Genomic DNA, 21400 nt, shown 5'->3' with positions numbered 1-21400 from the left:
CTTAAAATATGCTTTGGTGATCATATAGTGTTTTTATATCTAGATCAAGAGATACTGTCCCTTAGTGTTGCATACTGTTAAAAAAATTTTTGTCAACTTCTTTAACCTGAACTTGGAAAGGTATTTAAGTACATTTTATTTAAAACAGTACTATAATAGACAAAAGAAAGTTTCTATTTTTAGGACCAGCAAGGTATTTATTAGCAAAGATTATTATGTGAATAAGGCTACCTTTTTTTACATGTATATATCCATATACTCTCAAGTAAAATGAATCATTCCGTCTTTAAGTTGTCTAGTTCTGGTTTTAGAAGATTGTTCTCCAGAAACAGGCAATCAGTATTCTATAATAAGGTGTAGAAATCACGAAGACTGTCATTCTTTTTTGAATCTCTGTATCTCAAAATTGTGAGTAGTTTTAGGTGGTCAGAAGAGAAATTATAAGCTCTGGATAGCAAACACTTTGTTCTTTGACCCAAATTTTATATACTAAAATTAAAATAAGCCTTCAGGGTAAGTTAAAGCAGAAAAATGGGTCATAATGACAGTGTTATCTCAACCTCTAGTGAGGGATTATTATTAGGAGAGACAATATTAAAGATTACAATGTAGATTATACACTTTTCTCTAAACTTATAAAAAAAATCTGTTCTCAGAGTTACACATAATTTGCAATCTTCCATCAAACTACCTTCTTGCTGTCACCTCTGTCATTCTGTGTTCTTGTTCTCTCCCTGATCAGTGGGGTATGTGTAATATATTTTATTTACATAGTTGGGAATAGGAGCAGTGAAGAATGGGCAGTTGATTGCACATAATGCTAAGACGTCTTAGACTGACTTTCATGGCATTAAGGTCAGAGGCCTCTGCCATTCTCTTTTTACTCTCCAGCCCTCAATCCTCTTTCACAAGTTTTTCGAGGTACTGGATGGAGAAAGTCTGCAGAAACATCTCTTTCACAGTAATGCATATGCATATCCTTCATCTCACACAGGAATGAGAAATTCTTTTATGCTGATAGGCCAGAAGAGAGTTGGAACAACAAGCCATCTTTCTGAAAGGTTGTCACCCCAAGTTTAGGTCAAAACCACTACCCTGCCAGAACTGTTCTCTAGAAACAAAAGTATTACAGGCTGTAAACTAAATAACTACCAGTGAGTGGTCTGCAGCCATTTAGTTTAGAGCCTGCTGTACGTTTCCAACAAACAAATCAAAACAAGACCTTTTAAAAAATCCAATTACACAGTAATGCATTGATAGTAAAAGAAATGTGTAAAACATAAAAAGGGAAAAGATGTTTGCAAGAAAAATAATTACCTGTGATCTGCCATCTACTGTTAGTTTCTATAATAATTTAGTGAGTCTGCTTCCAGGGTGTGTTTTCTGGTACACAAGCTTGCTTGCTCTCTCTCTCTCGCTCTCTCTTTCTCTCTCTCTCTCACATACACACACACACACACACACACAATCTCTCGCTCTCCCCCCCCTTCTCTTCCTCTCCTTCTCTTGATTTTAAAGCAAAAATAGAGTCGGGTGTGGTGGTGCATGCAGATACTCTGGAGGCTGAGGTGGAAGGATTGCTTGATCTCAGGAGGGCAAGGCTGCAGTGAGCCATGATTGTGCCACTGCACTCCAGCCTGGGTGACAGAGCGAGACCCTATCTTGAATGAATGAGTGAACACAATGAATGAATGAATGAACGAATCATTCTCTGTCTTCTGGGTGGTAACCCCGGTTTTTAGCGTGTTGTATACTTTAATGTTAATGCTGGACTGCTTTCCTATACAACAGTCATATCTCCCCTTTGAAAAACCTTAATAATATTGCATTTCTCACAGAAACCCTATGTTTTATTAAACTCATTTTGCAAATTGAAGCACAGGAATATCATTAATTTGCTCAAAGCCACATAGCCAGTTAGAGGCAGAGCCAGAATTCAAACCCAAGGAGCTTGGTTCCAGAGCCTATTCTCTTTAACCATAAAACTGTTTTGCCATGAAAAAACTATCTTTCAAAGAAACTAATGGAATGAAAGTGCTAAGAATACATAGAATAAACAAATAGGTATAATTCAGAAACACAACTTGGGGAAAACAGTGCAATAGTAAGTGATGTGTTTGAAGAAGCAGCTACATTCCAAACCAAACAATTCATAGCTGGGGTGGTTTTGCTTATTTTAGGCAGAGTTAGAAATGTCTGGCAGGTAACACATAGCCCAGTGCCTGTCTGTGGTAGGGGTGGTTTCAGGAAGAAACTGTCCCACCTCAGAACATCAGGCATTAAGAGTCTCATAAGGAGCACACAACCTAGATCCCTCACATGGACGGTTCACAATAAGGTTCGCACTCCCATGAGAATCTAATGTAGCTGCTGATCCGACAGGAGGAGTTCAGGCTGTAAAGCTTGATCACTTCCTGCTATGGGGCCCAGTTCTGGTCCTCGGACCAGAACCACAGGACCCCTGTATAGACAAATGTGGAACATCTGTTGGCTACTTAATTAACATCCTCTCTGGAGGTTCTTGAGACCCTGGTCGGCCTCAAATTCAAGAACGAATATCCTTAGATGACTTTTAAGAAACCTTTACAAAGTATCACTGTAGGTTCCCTTTTATATTCATTTAGTTAAGTTGACCACAACTTTTGAAATATAAATTGTTAGCGTAGTTTCAAAACTATAATAATCTTTCTCCCATGTAGTATATTGTACTGTATATTATACTGATAAATGTAAATGTTTAAAAACATATGCCAAAAAAGTATAAAATTTATAAACCATTGTTGGCTTTCATTCGCATTTTTCAAAAGAGTTCTTTTGGTAGTCTTGAATTACTGATCCAGTTTTTCCTGCATATTTGTGTTTGTGTATATAAACACACATCTCAGTGACAGAAGAATGAATTTTGAGTTTATTTCTGTTCAAAAGTTGAGTAGGAAAAAAACTGATGCATTTTTCGGAATAGGATGAAACGAGGAGGAAGAGATAGTGACCGTAATTCATCAGAAGAAGGAACTACAGAGAAATCCAAGAAACTGAGGACTACAAATGAGCATTCTCAGACTTGTGATTGGGGTAATCTCCTTCAGGACATTATTCTCCAAGTATTTAAGTATTTGCCTCTTCTTGACCGGGCTCATGCTTCACAAGTTTGCCGCAACTGGAACCAGGTATTTCACATGCCTGACTTGTGGAGATGTTTTGAATTTGAACTGAATCAGCCAGCTACATCTTACTTGAAAGCTACCCATCCAGAGCTGATCAAACAGATTATTAAAAGACATTCAAACCATCTACAATATGTCAGCTTCAAGGTAATATTTTAAATCCTTCTTTTAAAAAATAAGTATTTTTAGTGGCTTTTGTTTCCTAAACCAGTACATCTTCTCATGCCTTTAAAATATTTGCTTTTTCAGGGAAAATGCTTAAAAATTTAGAATTATTGTATACCTTAGAAGCTGTCACAAAATAATTATTACATTTGATGGAGCTAAATTACTCTGTTAATTATTAATCATTTCTTAAAACAGCAAAAGCAGCCACTAAATAAGCATAAGTCATTGATAAAGCTGTGAATTACATTGAATTATTGTGAACAATTTTGAGGAAAAAGAAATATAAAATAAAAATTGCGCGATTATAATTGAGTAGAACTTAATTGCTATTTCTGTCTAACAGGAACTTAGTGTTACTTACTGATGACTTTTTGAAATGGGATCTTCAAATGAAAAGGAAGCTTAGAAACTTTATGTAGAAGATTTAGATGAATATATTTTAGAGAGAAATAGAAAAAGGTACATGGAAGAATGCCAAAGGGAACTGTTTATTTCTTTTTGTTGCTGGAAGGAAGGTATTGGAAATCATGCAGTGATGAGATAAATGAAGTGGGTGGCTTTTTGAGATATCCAGAATAATTTAAGATATCATAGCTGGATGTGTGCACTTGTAGTCCAATAGTCCCACCTTCTCAGGAGGCTGAGGCGGAAAGATTGCATGAGCCCAGGAGTTTGAGGTTGCGGTGAACTATGATTGTGCGGCTGTACTCCAGCCTTGGTGACAGAGCGAGACCTTGTCTCTGTTTAAAATAAAAAATTACAGTGGTTTGTGTGAGGCTTGTCGTGTTTTGTTTGGGTAATGAATAATGAAATATGGGCATGTTTACTGAATCTTTAAACACCAGATTTTGTGGTGATAAATAACTTATTGAAAAAAAACAATGCATGAATACTTGATTTACCTGGATGTAGCAATTGCTGAACAGTCCAGGCTAAACCTAGGCAAAACAATAGTTCTTCACCCAGAGCTTCTGGCCATAACTAAAATCTTGTCTTCCCTTGAAGAAGGTGATTTCCTCTTAGATGGAGATTACCTGCTTATTCTCCCATGTGTGTCCAAGGAGGAGGAGAGAATTGGTGATGGGAATGGTTGGATATGTTTTCACCTTTTTTCCCAGAAAAACGCACAAAGGCACTTAGGCCACTGATTGCCAGGTTTTACAAATAAAAATGTAAGATGAGTATTTAAATTTGAATTTCAGATAATCAATAATTTTTAGTATAGTTACATCCCGTTTAATGTTTGGGACATCTTTAATACTAAAAAAAATCTGCTGTTTACCTGAAATTTAATTGGATGTCTAGTATATTATCTTGCGATCCTACCTGGGGGTAAGGGTAGGGGGATCAAACAAAAATTCAGGACTCATCCCCATACCCCCAGGGAAGAAGGCTGAAGAGGTTTCTGTTTGGTTTTAGTTATCTTTGAGTTGTCTAAGAGTGTTCTAATGGTAAATCACATACAAAGATGCGTATAATACATTCCTCTGATAGGTCTTAAAGTCCAGTTCCACCTAGTAGATTTGCTGGGTCATTTTTATTCTTTTACAGCCCTGTGATATAATTCAGATGTATCTAGTATAACCCTCATAAAATCATTTGTGCAAAAGTTTAACATTTTTATTAGGGTTGGTTTTTTTTTTTCCCCCTGAGGAAATAATTTCTGATTTACAAAAAAGAGTCACATCACAGGATTCTTCTGGGCTCTCCTGATAGTCTTCACCGATTGTAGACCAAGGAGGCTTATAGTTAGAATATTTAGTCTAGAAGAGAGGTTCTCTAACTTTATGTGCATCAAAATCACCTGGAGGGCTTGACCCGCCCCCCCGCCCCCCCAACAGTTTCTGATTCAGATGGTCTGGGTTGGATATCAACATTTGTTCCCATTCAAGTTCCTAGGTGATGTTGATTCTGCTGGTCCAGGGACCACGTATTATCTATAAGTAGCTCTGAAACTAATATAATTAGCACATTAGTTTTACCATCCACTCAACATTTTTGGGATAAAGTACTGTATCTGAATCTGGAAATTAATAATATCCTTTTAACTATTGTTTTAAGGTGCTTCCCAGGAAACAACTAACTTTTTGATGGATGAACTCCTTTTTACATCCTTGAGGGATTTTTTGGCCCTATTATCCTTCCCTTAGGAAATGTCTTTGCAGAAGTATGTGTGAGAATAGCTATCTCTTATTTAGTTTAGATTTTCATGCCTGACTGGTCCAGTACACTCATTTTACTTCACATTCATCTTTCCATTGATAACATTAATGATGAATCCCAGGTTGTGATACACATGTACATTTTGAGTAAATACTCAGTTTCTAGTGCATACCATAGAGCCTGTATTTACATCTATTATGTGATCCACTACCAAATATATAATTATTTTTTAAAGACTATAAATTGATTTACTCCATTAGTTTATATAGTCACTTTGGAATAAATCAGTGTAAAAGCCAACATTAAATATGTCTCTTATAATGAAAGCTAGGTCTTGTCTTGACAATTGCCCTTCTACTTTTTCAGAGAGACTCAGAAAAGGCTAAAGTTGGAGGTGAGGGTGGAGGGTGGATGATTGAAAGAATGTTCTTTAAGTTATAATGCAATAAACTAGTAATGATACTTCTATGAAATGAATATGTGTACAGAGAAATATAAATATATACATGAGTAATCTTGAAGTCTGGGTATTTGGGGAAAAAAGTAAAAAGACAATATAATGTACATGAGTAATGGTGTTTCTTTTCTAAGGTGGACAGCAGCAAGGAATCAGCTGAAGCAGCTTGTGATATACTATCGCAACTTGTGAATTGCTCTTTAAAAACACTTGGACTTATTTCAACTGCTCGACCAAGCTTTATGGATTTACCAAAGGTATCTGGTCTTCTTGTTTTATTTTCTATTACTGAGAAATCCGGTGAAAGTCTAACCTTTTTTTTTTTTTTGTATTGACAGTGTGAGTATAAGGAAAGTAATATATATACATAATGGAAAATCAGTTACTATTTACAATGAAAAGAAATAGTATTTTTTTTTTTTTTTTTTTTTTTTTTTTGAGACGGAGTCTCGCTCTGTCGCCCAGGCTGGAGTGCGGTGGCGCGATCTCGGCTCACTGCAAGCTCCACCTCCCGGGTTCACGCCATTCTCCCGCCTCAGCCTCCGAGTAGCTGGGACTACAGGCGCCCGCCACCACGCCCGGCTAGTTTTTTGTATTTTTAGTAGAGACGGGGTTTCACCATGTTAGCCAGGATGGTCTCGATCTCCTGACCTCGTGATCCACCCGCCTCGGCCTCCCAAAGTGCTGGGATTACAGGCTTGAGCCACCGCGCCCGGCCAAGAAATAGTATTTTTTAAGCTTTTTTTTTTTAAATCACCGTACTTCTAAATTGGTATGGTTAAAGAAATTTACACAGGCGTCTATAGGAAGTACTCAAAGAAATTCAGTAAGTAAAACAGAGTCAACCATATTAGAAAAAAAAGGACACATAGATACTCATTTTGGGGCTTCCAGAGCAGATTGGTGAAGTTAGAATCAAAAGTAGAGAGTGCCAGTATTGAGAGCAGGTCTAACTTATAAAATCTTTTGGCAAATGTTCTGTAAAGATTTAATCTTGACCAAAGTTAGTATCAGCACAGTTTAGATTAACTTACAGACTTAAAGACATCCTTTATTTGGGGGAAAAGTTAACATATATTCATATATATATTCTAACGTGATCCTGCACATAATCAGAGATCGTGTCTCTCTCACAACTATTCTCTTAAAATACAAAAATAAGAAGGGTACATTTTTAGAAAGGTGGTAAAGGTGTCTGAGTATGTTAGCTAATGGTTAGTAGGTTAGTCTTCAACAATAATTGATAGTTTTTTCCCCAGAAGACACTGAAAACTAAAATACAGACATCCTTTTAGGTACCTGGTAATATACTGGGATGATTGAGGAGGGAATATAACTGAATTGAATATATAACCCAAGTGGTTGTTTCAGTAGAATGTCTGTACCAAATAAATCACCAGTTGATGTCAAAGTCTTAATTGATTTTGAAATATTTTCATTACATATGTATATTTTGAGATAAAATGTTTTTCTTCATGTATAAAATAAGGGAAATGGGCAGGAGAATCTAATTTTTTTTTTTTTTTTTGAGACAGAGTCTTGCTCTGTTGCCTAGGCTGGAGTGCAGTGGCCAGATCTCAGCTCACTGCAAGCTCCGCCTCCCGGGTTTACGCCATTCTCCTGCCTCAGCCTCCTGAGTAGCTGGGACTACAGACACCCGCCACCTCGCCCGGCTAGTTTTTTGCATTTTTTTAGTAGAGACGGGGTTCCACCGTGTTAGCCAGGATGGTCTCGATCTCCTGACCTCGTGATCCGCCCCTCTCGGCCTCCCAAAGTGCTGGGATTACAGGCTTGAGCCACCGCGCCTGGCCCTAATTATCTTAATATTTTAAGATCCTAAGTACAGAAGTTAGATCAGCATGGTACTCCGACTTAATGTGTAAAAATCTTCTGAATAGCCTCCTAAATTTTGGATTTGTATCCCTTTTTCAAATTCGGGGTGATTCTAAGTCTCCTCTTCCTGTGAGCAGTCCAGGTGATTCTGATTAAGATGGTTAAGGAAACTCTAAGAAATACGGGTTACATGGTATAGCGCCACCTTCAAGCTTCAAATGGGAAATGAAACAATCTGAATTGATTTTTAGTGTACCTATCATAGCTAAAATACAAATGTACCTACTGACTCATATGGTATATTTAAAAATACCATATTAAAAGATATGTTGAACATAATTTTTCTTTTTTTTTTCTTACCATTATGCTTATATCTAGTACTAATTTGGGAACCATGAATGGAGCTAATGGAAAGAATGCTTCTTTCCTTATTAAGTGAGTCTAGGATACTTAATACTGTTTTTCTTTTTTTTTTTTTTTCCCTTTTATGGCTTTGGTAGAAGATTGAAATAGGGCATTGCAATATTTTGGAAATCTTGAGAGAACTGAAGACAACATAGAAGAAATGTTTTTGACCAGAGCTAAATTGGGGAAATGGAAAAAGACGTCAGTGATGCAGTCATTAGACTGCAAATGAAATATGTTTGTACAAGATATAATTGAGTTTGATATGAAAATATTAGGAGAAAGATGTTAACATTTAAGTAAATAGTGACTTAATCAAAATCTAAGTAGTTAACCAGTTTAATCACAGTAGGGAAAAAGTAAATTAGGGAATTATGACCAAGAAGACAGTGTTTTGGTTGGGTGTGGTGGCTCACAGCTATAATCTGAGCACTTTGGGAAGCCAAGGCAGGAGGTTCCGTTGTGGCCAAGAGTTTGAGATCAGCCTGGGCAGCATAGCAAGACCCATCTCTACCAAAAAAAAAAAGTTAGCTGTGCGTGGTGGCTCACACCTGTAGTCCTAGCTCCCAGGGAGGATGAAACAGGATTGCTTAAGTTCAGGATTTCAAGGTTGTAATGAGCTAAGGAGGTGCCACTGCATTCTAGCGTGCGTGACAAGAACAATACTCTGTCTCAAAAAAAAAAAAAAAGTAATGTTTCATTATACTTTCTTGGCTCTTAGCCTGCCCTCATCCTTTTTCACTCCTGTAGAGAATTTGTAAAGCTAACTGGAGCATGAAGTTGGTTTTGTAGAGAGGAATATGTTGGACCATGTATTAGCCTTTCTTTACTCTCCTAGATTCTTTGCCTAATGGTTTCAACTCATATCTTAGCTCCGACTGAGAGCTGCATACTTTGAGAATTCTTTAATTCCTGTTTGCCTACATTGATTCCTTTAGGTCATATTCTGTCCAACAGATACATACGTGTGTATGTGTTTATACACACATATGTACGTACATATATACATATATATGATACATGATGAATGATTTCATTGGTGCTTTTGTGGATCAAAATACATTAAAATAGAAGACTTGAAAATATTGTAGATAACATTTGAAGGAATTTTAAACTTGGAATTTTAAGTATGATTTTGATTGTTTTAGAATCAAAATTTCTATGAGTTTTCATATCTCAAATGAATCTCAGATTTTAAATAGATTATTATATTAATTTTTAATGATGGTGTTAATAGTTACTGTTTAGTGGGCATACCTATCAAACAGAAAAGAAATGCAGTTTAGTGTTATAAAACACTAGGGTTTCCAGATACGGCAAAGTGAAGTATCTGAGAGAGATTCTCATCCCTGGTTCCAGAATTCCTCTTTTTACTTACCAGTGGTTTCTCCAATTTAGAGACACTTATTCTGAGGCTTGAAATGGTTTTTTCCCCTACACGTAAATAGGCTCTTCTCAAAGATAACAGATAGTCACCTCTTTTGCCATACTCCCAATAACAGAGTGAAGGGGTGCCACCCCTAAAACATTTACAAAATATTAATGTCATTGTGACTCAGATAAACTGTAGTACTAGGAAACCCCTCAATTCTCATTCCTAAAAAATTGAAATAATTTTTTTTTTTGCTTTTCAGTCTCACTTTATCTCTGCACTGACAGTTGTGTTTGTAAACTCCAAATCCCTGTCTTCGCTTAAGATAGATGATACTCCAGTAGATGATCCATCTCTCAAAGTACTAGTGGCCAACAACAGTGATACACTCAAGCTGTTGAAAATGAGCAGCTGTCCTCATGTCTCTCCAGCAGGTATGTTGTGTTTTTTGCTAGACACATTTTCGTAAAATGCATTGGTATGTTCATCAAATTAGAAAAAACTATGATCATTAACCTTAAAGGTGGATTGATACGACTGCTTCATCTCTTTAAAATATTTTTAATATAGTAATAGAATAGCATAAGTAATAGAATAGCATAAGTTACTAGCCTAGACACTGGCTTTCAGCTTATTTTCCAATCTTATTTGGTAAATTTATGAATAGCACATGCTAGAAAATGGACAGGAGAAAAAGAGGAAAGGACAGTATGAGGTCAGCCTGAGGTGTCCCATTAAGTACAGTAGAATTTTTTCTCATTGTAGTTGAGCTAATAGGGTAAGTTTTGAGTCAGAGCAGTCACATAATTGCTTTTCTTCTCACTATGTAGAGGGAGAAGAGTTGTACTAAGTGGTGGCCTTACATTTTGCAAGATGATGTTTTTCTCTAAGTTGAATTTTGGAGCCAAGAACCCATCAAATGGGAGAAGAGCATTATAAAAGCTCTTTCCAGTTTCTCTTATATAGGATTTTCTGAGCATTACTGAATTATTCAGTTTGAGATTATTTAAATTCCAGGTGGTTTGTATTGAAAAGAGAGTGTAAGTCCTACTACTATATTATATATACTGCTATCTGCTGCTTCATTCCTGACTCCTCCCACTATTGACATGTTTGCTGATCCTTTAGCTGTGTTATTTCGGAAACCTGTTCTTTAAGGGATAGTGTCAAATCTTTGATCTTTACAAAACACTTCCAACCTTCTTGCCATCGGTAAAGGTCAGCCTTCTCCCAAGAAATGATTCCATTTTAGATGGAGATTGCTTGCTCATTCTCCCAAGTCTCGTTCCTCATTCTCTTTTCTCCCACAGGAGGCTCCTGGTGATGAGAATGGCTAGGTCTGTGGTTGTATTTTCTTAGCTGTCTCTGCCACTTACAGATTACCACTGAAGCTATTATAAATCAGAAGTTAAGAATAGGCTTTGGCAGTTCTTATATGACCTTTATGACATTTTTTTATTTACTGTATAGCTCTGCTCTCAGAATAAAGTCTGTGCTTCCTGGCTTCATAGTGTACAAGGTCCTTTGTATCTTAATCTCCATCTGTCTCTTGCTGGTCACTCACGTGGAGCTTTTACTTGGGTCCTGTGGAACTACAGATTTTTGTTTGTACCTTTGTTTGTGGTTGCTCAGTACACTTTACCCTGTGGAATACTTGCTCAAATGTTTTAACTTCACCTTGCTAACTGCAGCCAGCCCAGGCTTCAGAGTTCAGCTTAGATGTGATCTGTGTTGACCCGCCTGTCAACATAGGAGAAGAAGGGAACTTCTCCTTTCTGGTTGAGATTTCCCACCTGTGTATTTCCAGAACACTCTGAACGTTTTTGCTAACATTTACCACATTGTATGAGTCTTTATGTCTCTGATTTCTCTATAAAACTGAGAGTTCATAGTTCTCTTTATTCTGGTGTATCCTGTGTTCATTCATTTTTATTAAATATACACAACAGTTCTGATAGTATAGTATAAGCTTACCTAATATCACTTAATTGTAACTGCCCAATGAGTTCACCTTGCCAGTTGTCCAGACAGAACTGATTTATCAAGATGGGAATTGCAATGGAGAAAGAGTAATTCACACAGAGCCGGCTGTGCAGGAGACTGGAGTTTTGTTATTACTCAAATCAGTCTCCCTGAGCATTTGGGGATCAGAATTGTTAAAGATAATTTGGCAGGTAGGGGCTTGGGAAGTGCTGATTGGTCAGTTTGGGGTTGGAATCATAAAGGGTCAAAGTTAGGTTTTCTTAATGTTTTCTGTTCCTAGGTTGGCAGGTAGGGGCTTGGGAAGTGCTGATTGGTCAGTTTGGGGTTGGAATCATAAAGGGTCAAAGTTAGGTTTTCTTAATGTTTTCTGTTCCTAGGTGCCATGGCAGAACTGGTTGGGCCAGATTACCAGTCTGGATGGTGTCAGCTGATTCATCTAGTACAGGGTTTACAAAATATGTCAAGCACTGTTCTTAGGTTTTACAATAATGATGTTATTGCCAGGAGCAATTTGGGGAGGTTCACATTCTTGGAGCCAGAGGCTTCATGACCCCCACATTGTAGTTTCTAATCTTGCAGCTAGTTTGGAAGTCCTGCAGAGGCATACTGGACCCCACACAAGAAGGAGGGGTCTTTTCATGAAAGGGCTGTTACCAGTTTTGTTTGAGTCAAACCATGAACTGAATTCCTTCCCAAAGTTAGCTCAGCCTATGCCCAGGAATGAACAAGGGCAGCTTAAGGGTTAGAAGCAAGATAGGGTTGGTTAGGTCTGATTTCTTTCATGGTCATAATTTTGCAAAGTTGGTTTCATAGTGACTTTTGGACTAGTACTTCAGGAAAGGAAGGGAAGAGAAAGAATACTTTTTAATACAACCGGGCACGTTGGCTCACGTCTGTTAATCCCAGCACTTTGGGAGGCTGAGGCAGGCGGATCACGAGATCAAGAGATCCAGACCGTCCTGGCCAACATGGTGAAACCACATCTCTACTAAAAATACAAAAATTAGCTGGGCGTGGTGACGTGCGCCCATAGTCCCAGCTACTTGGAAGGCTGAGGCAGGAGAATCATTTGAACTCGGGAGTCGGAGGTTGCGGTGAGCCGAGGTTGTATCACTGTACTCCCACCTGGCAACAGAGCGAGACTCTGTCTCAAAAAAAAGAAAGAATACTTGCAATACTTTTTATTTGAAGAGTATAACCGCATAAGATTTCAGCTGAAATTTCATATTTACATATTTTCTGTCTATATTTTGCATATGTGGACAGTTTTTCTGAGTTGAAATTAGGGACTGTATTCTACTTTCCTCACTGAACATTTAATCAGTTTTTTTCCATTTCGTATAGTTGTTATAATTGTCTGTAACTGGACCTCTAGGTTAGTATGCCTGTTGCTTTCTTAATATTAATTATCAGGTTGAACTAATAAACATTTAGTTACTTAGTTTCCTTGTTGATAAGCCAACGTTGCATTATAGTTCTAAGGCTGGACACTTGTTTTTACCTTTTTTGCTGTGATTAAAAAAAAATTGGATTATAGCAGTTTGCTTGTATTAATTTCTTATTTAGGGTACGTTCTTAAGAAGTGGAAGTCCTAGGACAAAGGGTCTTTGTGTTTTTGTGCTTTTTGCCATGTTTTTTTTTTTTTTTTCCCAAATGAGTTGTATGAGTTTACCACCACCAATCACCAGCTTTGTAACAGCTTTATTGGTGTATAATTCACAATTCTCATTTAAAATGTACAATTTATTGACTTGTAGTATATTGATAGAGTAGTGCATGCATCCCCACAATTTTAGAACGTTTTTATTATTCTAAAAAGAAACCACATACCTCTTAGCTGTTGCCCCCAAAACCTCTATCCCAGCCATCCGTACGCAACCACTAATCTATTTTCTGTGTCTATAGATTTGTCTGTTCTGGACATTTCATATAAATGGAAATCTACCTTTTGACTTATGAATAATGCTGCTTGTGTGGACATATGATTTAATTTCTCTTTACATATATACCTAGTGATCATATAGTAACTCCCCATTCGAGGAAATGCCAGGCTGTTTTCCAAAGCTGCTGTGTACCACTTCACATATCCACTAGCAGTGTCTTGTAACACTTACTTGTCTTTTTGATTATAGCCATCCTACGGGGTGTAAACTCATCGTGGTTTTGATCTACATTTTCTTGTTGACTAATGATGTTGAATATCTTTTTTTTTTTTTTTTGAGACAGGGCCTCACTGTCGCCCAGGCTGGAGTGGAGTGGCGTGATCCTGGCTCACTGCAGTCTGGACCTCCTGGGCTCAAGCGATCTTCTCACCTCAGCCTCCCAAGTAGCTGGGACCATAGGCACACGCCATCATGCCCAGCTAATATTTTGTATTTTTTGTAGAGATGGGGTTTTGCCTTTTTGCCTAGGCTAGTCTCGAACTCATGGGCTCAAGTGTCCCTCCCACCTCAGCTTCCCAAAGTGCTGGGATTATAGGCGAGAGCCACTGTGCCTGGCCTTGAATATCTTTTCATGTGTTTGTTGGACATTTGTATATCTTCTGTGGAGAAATGTCTATTCAGATTCTTTGCCTATTTTTCTTTTTTTTTGAGACAAAGTCTCCTTGTTGCCCAGCCTGGAGAGTGCGGTGGCGTGGTCTCGGCTCACCACAACCTGCACCTTCCGGGTTCAGGTGATTCTCCTGCCTCAGCCTCCTGAGTAGCTGGGATTACAGGCGCCTGCCACCACATCCGGCTAGTTTTTTATTTTTGGTAGGGAGAGGGTTTCACCATGTTGGCCAGGCTGGTGTCGAACTCCTGACGTCAGGCAATTGGTCTGCCTCAGACTCCCAAAGTGCCGGGATTACAGGCGTAAGCCACTGCCCCTGGCCCCTTTGCCTATTTTCTAATTTGGGTTGTCTTAATTTATTGAGTTGTAATAGTGCCCTACTTTTATTTTACTTTTGCCACTGTTATGTTTTTAAATACTTGGAACTATGTATTAGTTTTTTTACTGGTGCATAACTGACAGCTCTACACAAAGCAGCTTAAACCAACACACATTTATTGGCTCCACTGTTCTGTACATTAGAGCTGTAGGTAGGGCTCAAGTGGCTTCTCTGCTTAGAGTCTTAAAAGGCTGAGAGGAAAATGTCAGGAAGACTGGGCTCTTACTTGGAGGCTCTGCAGAAGAATCCACTTCCACACTCATTCAAGTTATTGGCTGAATGTAGTTCCTTGTGATTGTCAGACTGACATCCAGTTTCCTTATTGGCTGTCAGCAAGAGGCTGTTAGGGGGTCTTTCTGCTCTTAAGAGACTGGTTGTGAGTTTTCTTTTTTGGCCCCCTCTAGCTTAGAGCCAGCAATAACACGTTGAGTCCTTTGCATTTTGAATCTGACTACTTCTGCAAGCAGAGAAAACTGCTTTAAAAGGGGCTCATGTGATTAGACTAGGACCATCCAGATAATCTCTTTTATATGGTCAGCTGAACCATATATCATAATCATGGGCATATCTTATGGAATTCACGGATGCTAGGCATTAGGGTATGGGATCTTGGAGGCCGTTTTGAGTATTATGCCTGCCACAACTGCTTTGTAGTTATTAAATGATACTCCAAAGTTTCTTTTATTTGCATTGTTGGTTACCACTTCCCGTGTGTGTGTGTGTGTGTTTTAAATTACTTTTACACTTTAAGTTCTGGAGTACATGTGCAGAATGTGCAGGTTTGTTACATAGATATACATGTGCCATGGTGGTTTGCTGCACCCATCAACCTGTCATCTACATTAGGTATTTCTCCTCATACTATCCCTCCCCTAGCCCCCCAACTCCCAACAGGCCCCAATGTGTGATGTTCCCCTCCCTGTGTCCATGTGTTCTCATTGTTCAGCTCCCGCTTATGAGTGAGAACATATGGTGGTTGGTTTTCTGTTCTTGTGTTAGTTGGCTGAGAATGATGGTTTCCAGCTTCATCCATGTCCCTGCAAAGGGCATGATGAAGTCATCCTTTTTTATGGCTGCATAGTATTCCAAGAAAATGGTGCATATGTGCCACATTTTCTTTCTTTAGTCTGTCATCGATGGGCATTTGGGTTGGTTCCAAGTCTTTGCTATTGTGAACAGTGCCACAGTAAACATACGTGTGCGTGTGTCTTTATAGTGGAATGATTTATAATCCTTTGGGTATATACCCAGTAATAGGATTGCTGGGTCAAATGGTATTTTTAGTTCTAGATCCTTGAGGAATTGCCACACTGTCTTCCACAATGGTTGAACTAAGTTACACTCCCAGCAGTGTAATAGCATTCCTATTTCTCCACATCCTCTCCAGCATGTTGTTTGCTGACTTTTTAATGATCGCCCTTCTAACTGGCGTGAGATGGTATCAGAACAGAGATGTGCTTAAGGTTACCTTGAGTAATCAGGGTATATTTCAAAGTATATAAAATAGCCAGGCATGGTGGCATGTGCCTGTAATCTCAGCTACTTGGGAGGCTGAGGCAGGAGAACCGCTTAAACCTGGGAGGCGGAGGTTGCAGTGAGCCAAGATCGCACCCCTGTACTCCATCCTGTGTGGCAGAGCGAGACTCCATCTCAAAATAAAAATAAAGTATATACCTACCTGCAGAAAACAGAAACTTTGTGGTTGCTGAATACTGAGACATTACTCTGTTTTCTGGTGACTCATTCTGGCAATTCAGTTTATCTTTTCTGATAATTCTAATGCCTCTCTTTTCCCACTGTTATAAAGCTATGGCTTATTGGTGGCCTCTGTCTTGTCACTTCTTAAGCAGTAGTTAAGTGCATGGACATAAGAGTTACTTAGCCTGTGTTTGTATTGCAGCTTTGCTATTTTTAGCTAGCTGTCTCCACTTCAAAATAGAAATAATACTTTTCTAGATTTTTAAAATTATTTGTGGCATAACCTCTAGTACCTGGCATATCATACTTGTAACAATAGTAGATGAAAATATGATGTATGTTTTGTTCCTATCCTTGTTTCTAAACATAAGGAAGAAATGGATTGAGTGGGTTACTTACCAGGTATTATAAGGTGCCTCTTTGGGGTAGAATTCTTATACTAGGCCGGGCACAGTGGCTCACGTCTGTAATCCCAGCACTTTGGGAGGCCAGGGCAGGTGGATCACTTGAGATCAGGAGTTCAATACTATCCTGGCCAACATGGTGAAACCCTGTCTCCACCAAAAATACAAAAATTAGCCAGGCATGGTGGCACACGCTTGTGGTCCCAGCTACTCAGGAGGCTGAGGCAGGAGAATCACTTGAACCCGGGAGGCAGAGGCTGCAGTGAGCTGAGATCACACCACTGCACTCCAGCCTGGGCTACAGAGTAAGACTGACTCAAAAAAAAAAACCAAAAAAAAAAAACAGAACTCTTATAGAGAGATCAAATATTGACCTTTAAAATGTCATCTATTGCTAGGATGATAGTTTTGGTAAGTTATAAAGCATAGCACCCTAAGTTTAGGGAATCATCTAAGGGAGCTGCTTTCTGGGTGTGTTAGAGCTTCAAAACTCATAATGTATATTTCCATTAATGTGAATTGAGTAGTTACTTTGACATGCTTATTTGGTGATATCTTGGTATTTTTTCTTATAAATTTGATAAGCTGCCTGTACACTATTAGCAATGAGACTGTTGATCATTTGATAGAAATCTTTAGTTTGTAAATATTTTATTTCATTACCTAATTCATAGTTTTATATGGTTCTATCTTACTCTGTTTTTATTAGGATTAGGTTTTGAACTTCAAAAAATGTCCTTTGGCTTCTGTTGCAGTGATCATGTAATTACTTAACCTATAAGTTTAGTGTTAGTAATAATTTTTTTAAAATATGGCACTGTCTGTGCATTACTGGAATGCCCTAACCTTAGTGATGGTGTATTTTTTTAATGACAGAGTTAATTAATTGAGTTTTATTTCTTTTTCATAGATGAGATTTAGAATTGGTTTCATTTTCTTGTAGACAAAATTAGTAATAGATTTTAAATGTTTGTGACTTCCCTTCCAATTCAGCTATACAGATTTTAAGTTACATAGTTTTGTGGTAAGGGAACTGTGACAGACATCTGTGGGACATGTACTTGATTGAATTTTTGAACAGATAAACTTTTACAAAAACTTGCAAATAATTTGTTTTTGTTTTTTTTTTTTCTTTCAAGGTATCCTTTGTGTGGCTGATCAGTGTCACGGCTTAAGAGAACTAGCCCTGAACTACCACTTATTGAGTGATGAGTTGTTACTTGCTTTGTCTTCTGAAAAACATGTTCGATTAGAACATTTGCGCATTGATGTAGTCAGTGAGAATCCTGGACAGACACACTTCCATACTATTCAGAAGAGCAGCTGGGATGCTTTCATCAGACATTCACCCAAAGTGAACTTAGTGATGTATTTTTTTTTATATGAAGAAGAATTTGACCCATTCTTTCGCTATGAAATACCTGCCACCCATCTGTATTTTGGGAGATCAGTAAGCAAAGATGTGCTTGGCCGTGTAGGAATGACATGCCCTAGACTAGTTGAACTAGTAGTATGTGCAAATGGATTACGGCCACTTGACGAAGAGTTAATTCGCATTGCAGAACGTTGCAAAAATTTGTCAGCTATTGGACTAGGGGAATGTGAAGTCTCATGTAGTGCCTTTGTTGAGTTTGTGAAGATGTGTGGTGGCCGCCTATCTCAATTATCCATTATGGAAGAAGTACTAATTCCTGACCAAAAGTATAGTTTGGAGCAGATTCACTGGGAAGTGTCCAAGCATCTTGGTAGGGTGTGGTTTCCCGACATGATGCCCACTTGGTAAAAACCGCATGATGTAGGGCATGATGAATAGCACCTTAACTTCAAGCAAATGTATTATAATAAAAGTTTTATTTGCTGTAGTTCTGATATAATTCTACTATTTTGTGGCACAGAAATTTGATATCTTCAGTCAGTTTATGTAAAGATTGTTTATTGGAAGACCCATGAATGAGTTTTGGTCAGAAAACTCCATTTGTTTCCTTAGGGTAATAGCAATCATATCTCCGAATTTTTTAAAATGTGGTTCAGATGTAAAAGTAATAACTAGTTATACATGTTAAACAGTTTACAGTCTAAAGGAAACAAAACCTGTATGTTATAATATCCAAGAAGTACTAATAGGTTTTCTGAAATGTTATATTCTCTATGCATTTAAAAAAAATGTAAACTTGACATTTTAGGGTCTTCAGTTATACATACACCTGTTATAAGGTGTTTAATATAGCTCAGGAAAGTGAGCATTTTGTGAGAAAAATGAATTTATTGTATCTAATGAGAAAGATTGGATGAATGTTCTCAAATGTTACAAAGCTGTTAAAAAGGTATATATAAGTAATCGGAACACTTAGAAAACTGATAAATGTCACACAGTGGTATTATAGAAGGATAATACAGAGCCAAGATCAAATTAAAAGACAATAAATGGAACAGAAGGGAGGCAATGTTTAGCTTTGTATAAACTTTTAGGTTTGCTCTGTAATCTGCTAAACCATATACATTCTTTTGTGATATGTTACCATGTATGTGGCACTTGAGGCACTGTATGTAAAGTAAGGAATGCTTTACTAGTTCTCCTTTGTTTTATCTTTGTTTAAACTAGCTTTGAAGTATTAAACAATAATTGAAATGAAAAGCTTATCTATTTTAAAAAGCCAAATTTAAATAAATATAGAACTTTAAAATGTTTATCAGTTGTTTCCATGAAAGAATATTAGTTTCCAGTAAATTTTAGTGATGGCTCACTCATTTTTCCGTTTTGGAATTACATAGTTATATAAGTAGAATTTTTAAAACTCATAAAGGGAGCACCATTGTACAGTCTAGCATAAAAAGCAAATTTTAAAGAGGATATATTTAAGTTCATAATCATTTTTCAGTAAATATTGCTCAGTGAACTGGAAAACTTTAATAGAAAAATGTCTGCAGTTTTGTGATTGTTAATTTGGTTAAACTGATATTTTATATTATTTAAGTTAGGTAACATTTTATATTACTTTCATATGAATAAAGGTAATCCATGCATTGTAGAGCCTAAAAATGTTGCGTTTTTTTAGATGATATAAACTTTGATTCTGGGCACTAGTGCTAGTAGATATTACTGCCCTTCTGAGGGAAATCAGAAGTGATTTACCCCCAATGGAATACATTAATTCTCGAAGTGGCTCCTTTCAGTAGTGTGACTTTTAGAAAATATCTCAGTAGTTAAGGAAGCTAACAGTCTTAGATCTTTTAAAATGGATGACCTTCTTAAGAATAAAGCAAAAGGTGATTTTCTACATAATTTATGCTTTCCAAAAGTGATATGCTCTCCTGCAGCAACATGTAAGTGAGAAGAAAAAAGGCTTATCTAGACTCGAAAATTAAAAGCAATTATAGTAATATTTCCCCTCCTAAATAGTAAAAAGCTCTGATTGTACAAGAATTACCTGTGCTAGTCAAGTTTTTTTTCCTTGAACAACTTTGGAAAAATGGATTTGACAGTACATAATCAGTTCTAACCAAAGCTTGTATTTGGAAATTTACTTTTTGTACAAATTGAATTATATAATGCTTAAAATACTTTAATTCACTTTATAAGCAAAATGCATAGTACTTAATTTGTTTATACTGTAAAGTATATGTTAAATGCTTTTATCACTTTGAGAATAAAAAGTTACTAATGCTGTTGTATTTTACTTTTTAAAAACTACACATATTTGACTTTAAACTTAAAAATGTTTCAAATCCATATTTGATGGATATAATATTTAATATTAAACAATGTTTATGATAGACTTGCTTTTTTGAAGATACGAGGTTAGGCTCATGGAACCTATTCTTGAAATAAAGTCTGATGCCTAAAGAAATAGGAAATTTAAAACCTACCATGAAATACAAATTTTTAAATGTTTATACAGAAAATAAGGAATGGGTTCTTTCTGCATTCAGAATGAGAACTTATAAAACACATTATTTAGACAAAGAATTAGTCTTTAAGGGTCCTAGAACCCAACCAGTCTTTTTAGAGATAAATGTCTTTATATAAATTAGAATAGTTTTCAACTACTGAAATTATTTTCATTGTCTTACTGGCTTTCAATTTGGTAATTTAGGCTGTTTTAACCATATCAGAAAAAATAGGTATGATTGAAGATTAAGTCAATTTAGTGCATTTAAAGAACCTTTTTGTATTTTTGGGAAAGTTTAGGCTGAAAGGAAGGAGTTTGTGTGAAGAAGGTTCAAGCCTCCACTAGGTCCTTTAACACACTATAGTTAATCTCTACCCCACACATAGATGATAATCTTTTCACAGACTCCAACCCCAGTTTGTGGGGCTGGTTTTAATTTTTACCAGGCAGGAAAATTCCAGCTGCTTGCTGACACCCAACTTTAAAAAGGGCACAAAGCCTTTTACTCCAAAAGTGAAATAAGAGCTTATCCTTAGAATAATCAGTCCAATAAAAGGATAAATAATCCTAACTTGTTTTAAATAGGAGAGAAAATTTTGAAAGGAAGGTTTGAAGAGCAGGAAACTACTTGGATGATAAAGGGTAAATGATGATGAGGATGCTAGAAACACTGGCCAGCCTGTTTGTGAACAGGGAAAAAGCATGTGTGTAGTTTTGGAACATCACTCTTTGTATAGCCTGCCAACAATTTATTTAAAACAAATCTTACAGGAACTGTAATCCCAGGTAATTCAGTAAGTGCCACCACAGCAGACCATAAAACTGGATAAGAATTCCTAAGACTTGATTTTTTTCTTGAATTTTTAAGGAGCCGCCAATATCGAGGGTTCCAAATAAAGTTTAGTAGATTTTTTCACTGTCCGTTTCCCTCTAC

The 21400-nt window shown here is 37.1% G+C and overlaps 2 protein-coding genes across 7 annotated transcripts in view; one reads left to right on the top strand and one right to left on the bottom strand.

The window, feature by feature from the left end:
• The window catches only part of FBXL3 (F-box and leucine rich repeat protein 3), a 22594-nt gene extending 2346 nt beyond the window's left edge, over positions 1-20248 (top strand). For both annotated transcript variants that reach the window (XM_009192035.3, XM_009192033.3), the window contains exons 2-5: positions 2963-3311; positions 6087-6209; positions 9825-9996; positions 17716-20248. In XM_009192035.3, the coding sequence (XP_009190299.2) occupies positions 2964-3311; positions 6087-6209; positions 9825-9996; positions 17716-18359 (1287 nt within the window). In that variant the 5' untranslated portion in view covers position 2963 and the 3' untranslated portion in view covers positions 18360-20248. The remainder of the gene's footprint in view (positions 1-2962; positions 3312-6086; positions 6210-9824; positions 9997-17715) is intronic.
• Positions 1-21400, bottom strand: part of CLN5 (CLN5 intracellular trafficking protein) — a 101830-nt gene that overhangs the window by 68280 nt on the left and 12150 nt on the right. Inside the window, exon 4 of one of the 5 annotated variants that reach the window (XM_031655914.1) lies at positions 18493-21400. The exons of the other annotated variants lie outside the window; for them this stretch is intronic. Coding sequence (XP_031511774.1) covers positions 21330-21400 — 71 coding nt within the window. The 3' untranslated portion in view covers positions 18493-21329. Of the gene's footprint in view, positions 1-18492 lie in introns of those variants that run through there. 5 annotated transcript variants of the gene reach the window in all.

This window comes from Papio anubis, chromosome 15 (genome assembly GCF_008728515.1).
Source record: "Papio anubis isolate 15944 chromosome 15, Panubis1.0, whole genome shotgun sequence".
In the NCBI taxonomy this organism is placed as follows: Eukaryota; Metazoa; Chordata; class Mammalia; order Primates; family Cercopithecidae; genus Papio; species Papio anubis.
Note: the sequence above shows the minus strand (reverse complement) of the source record. Positions and strands in the feature narration are given on the sequence as shown.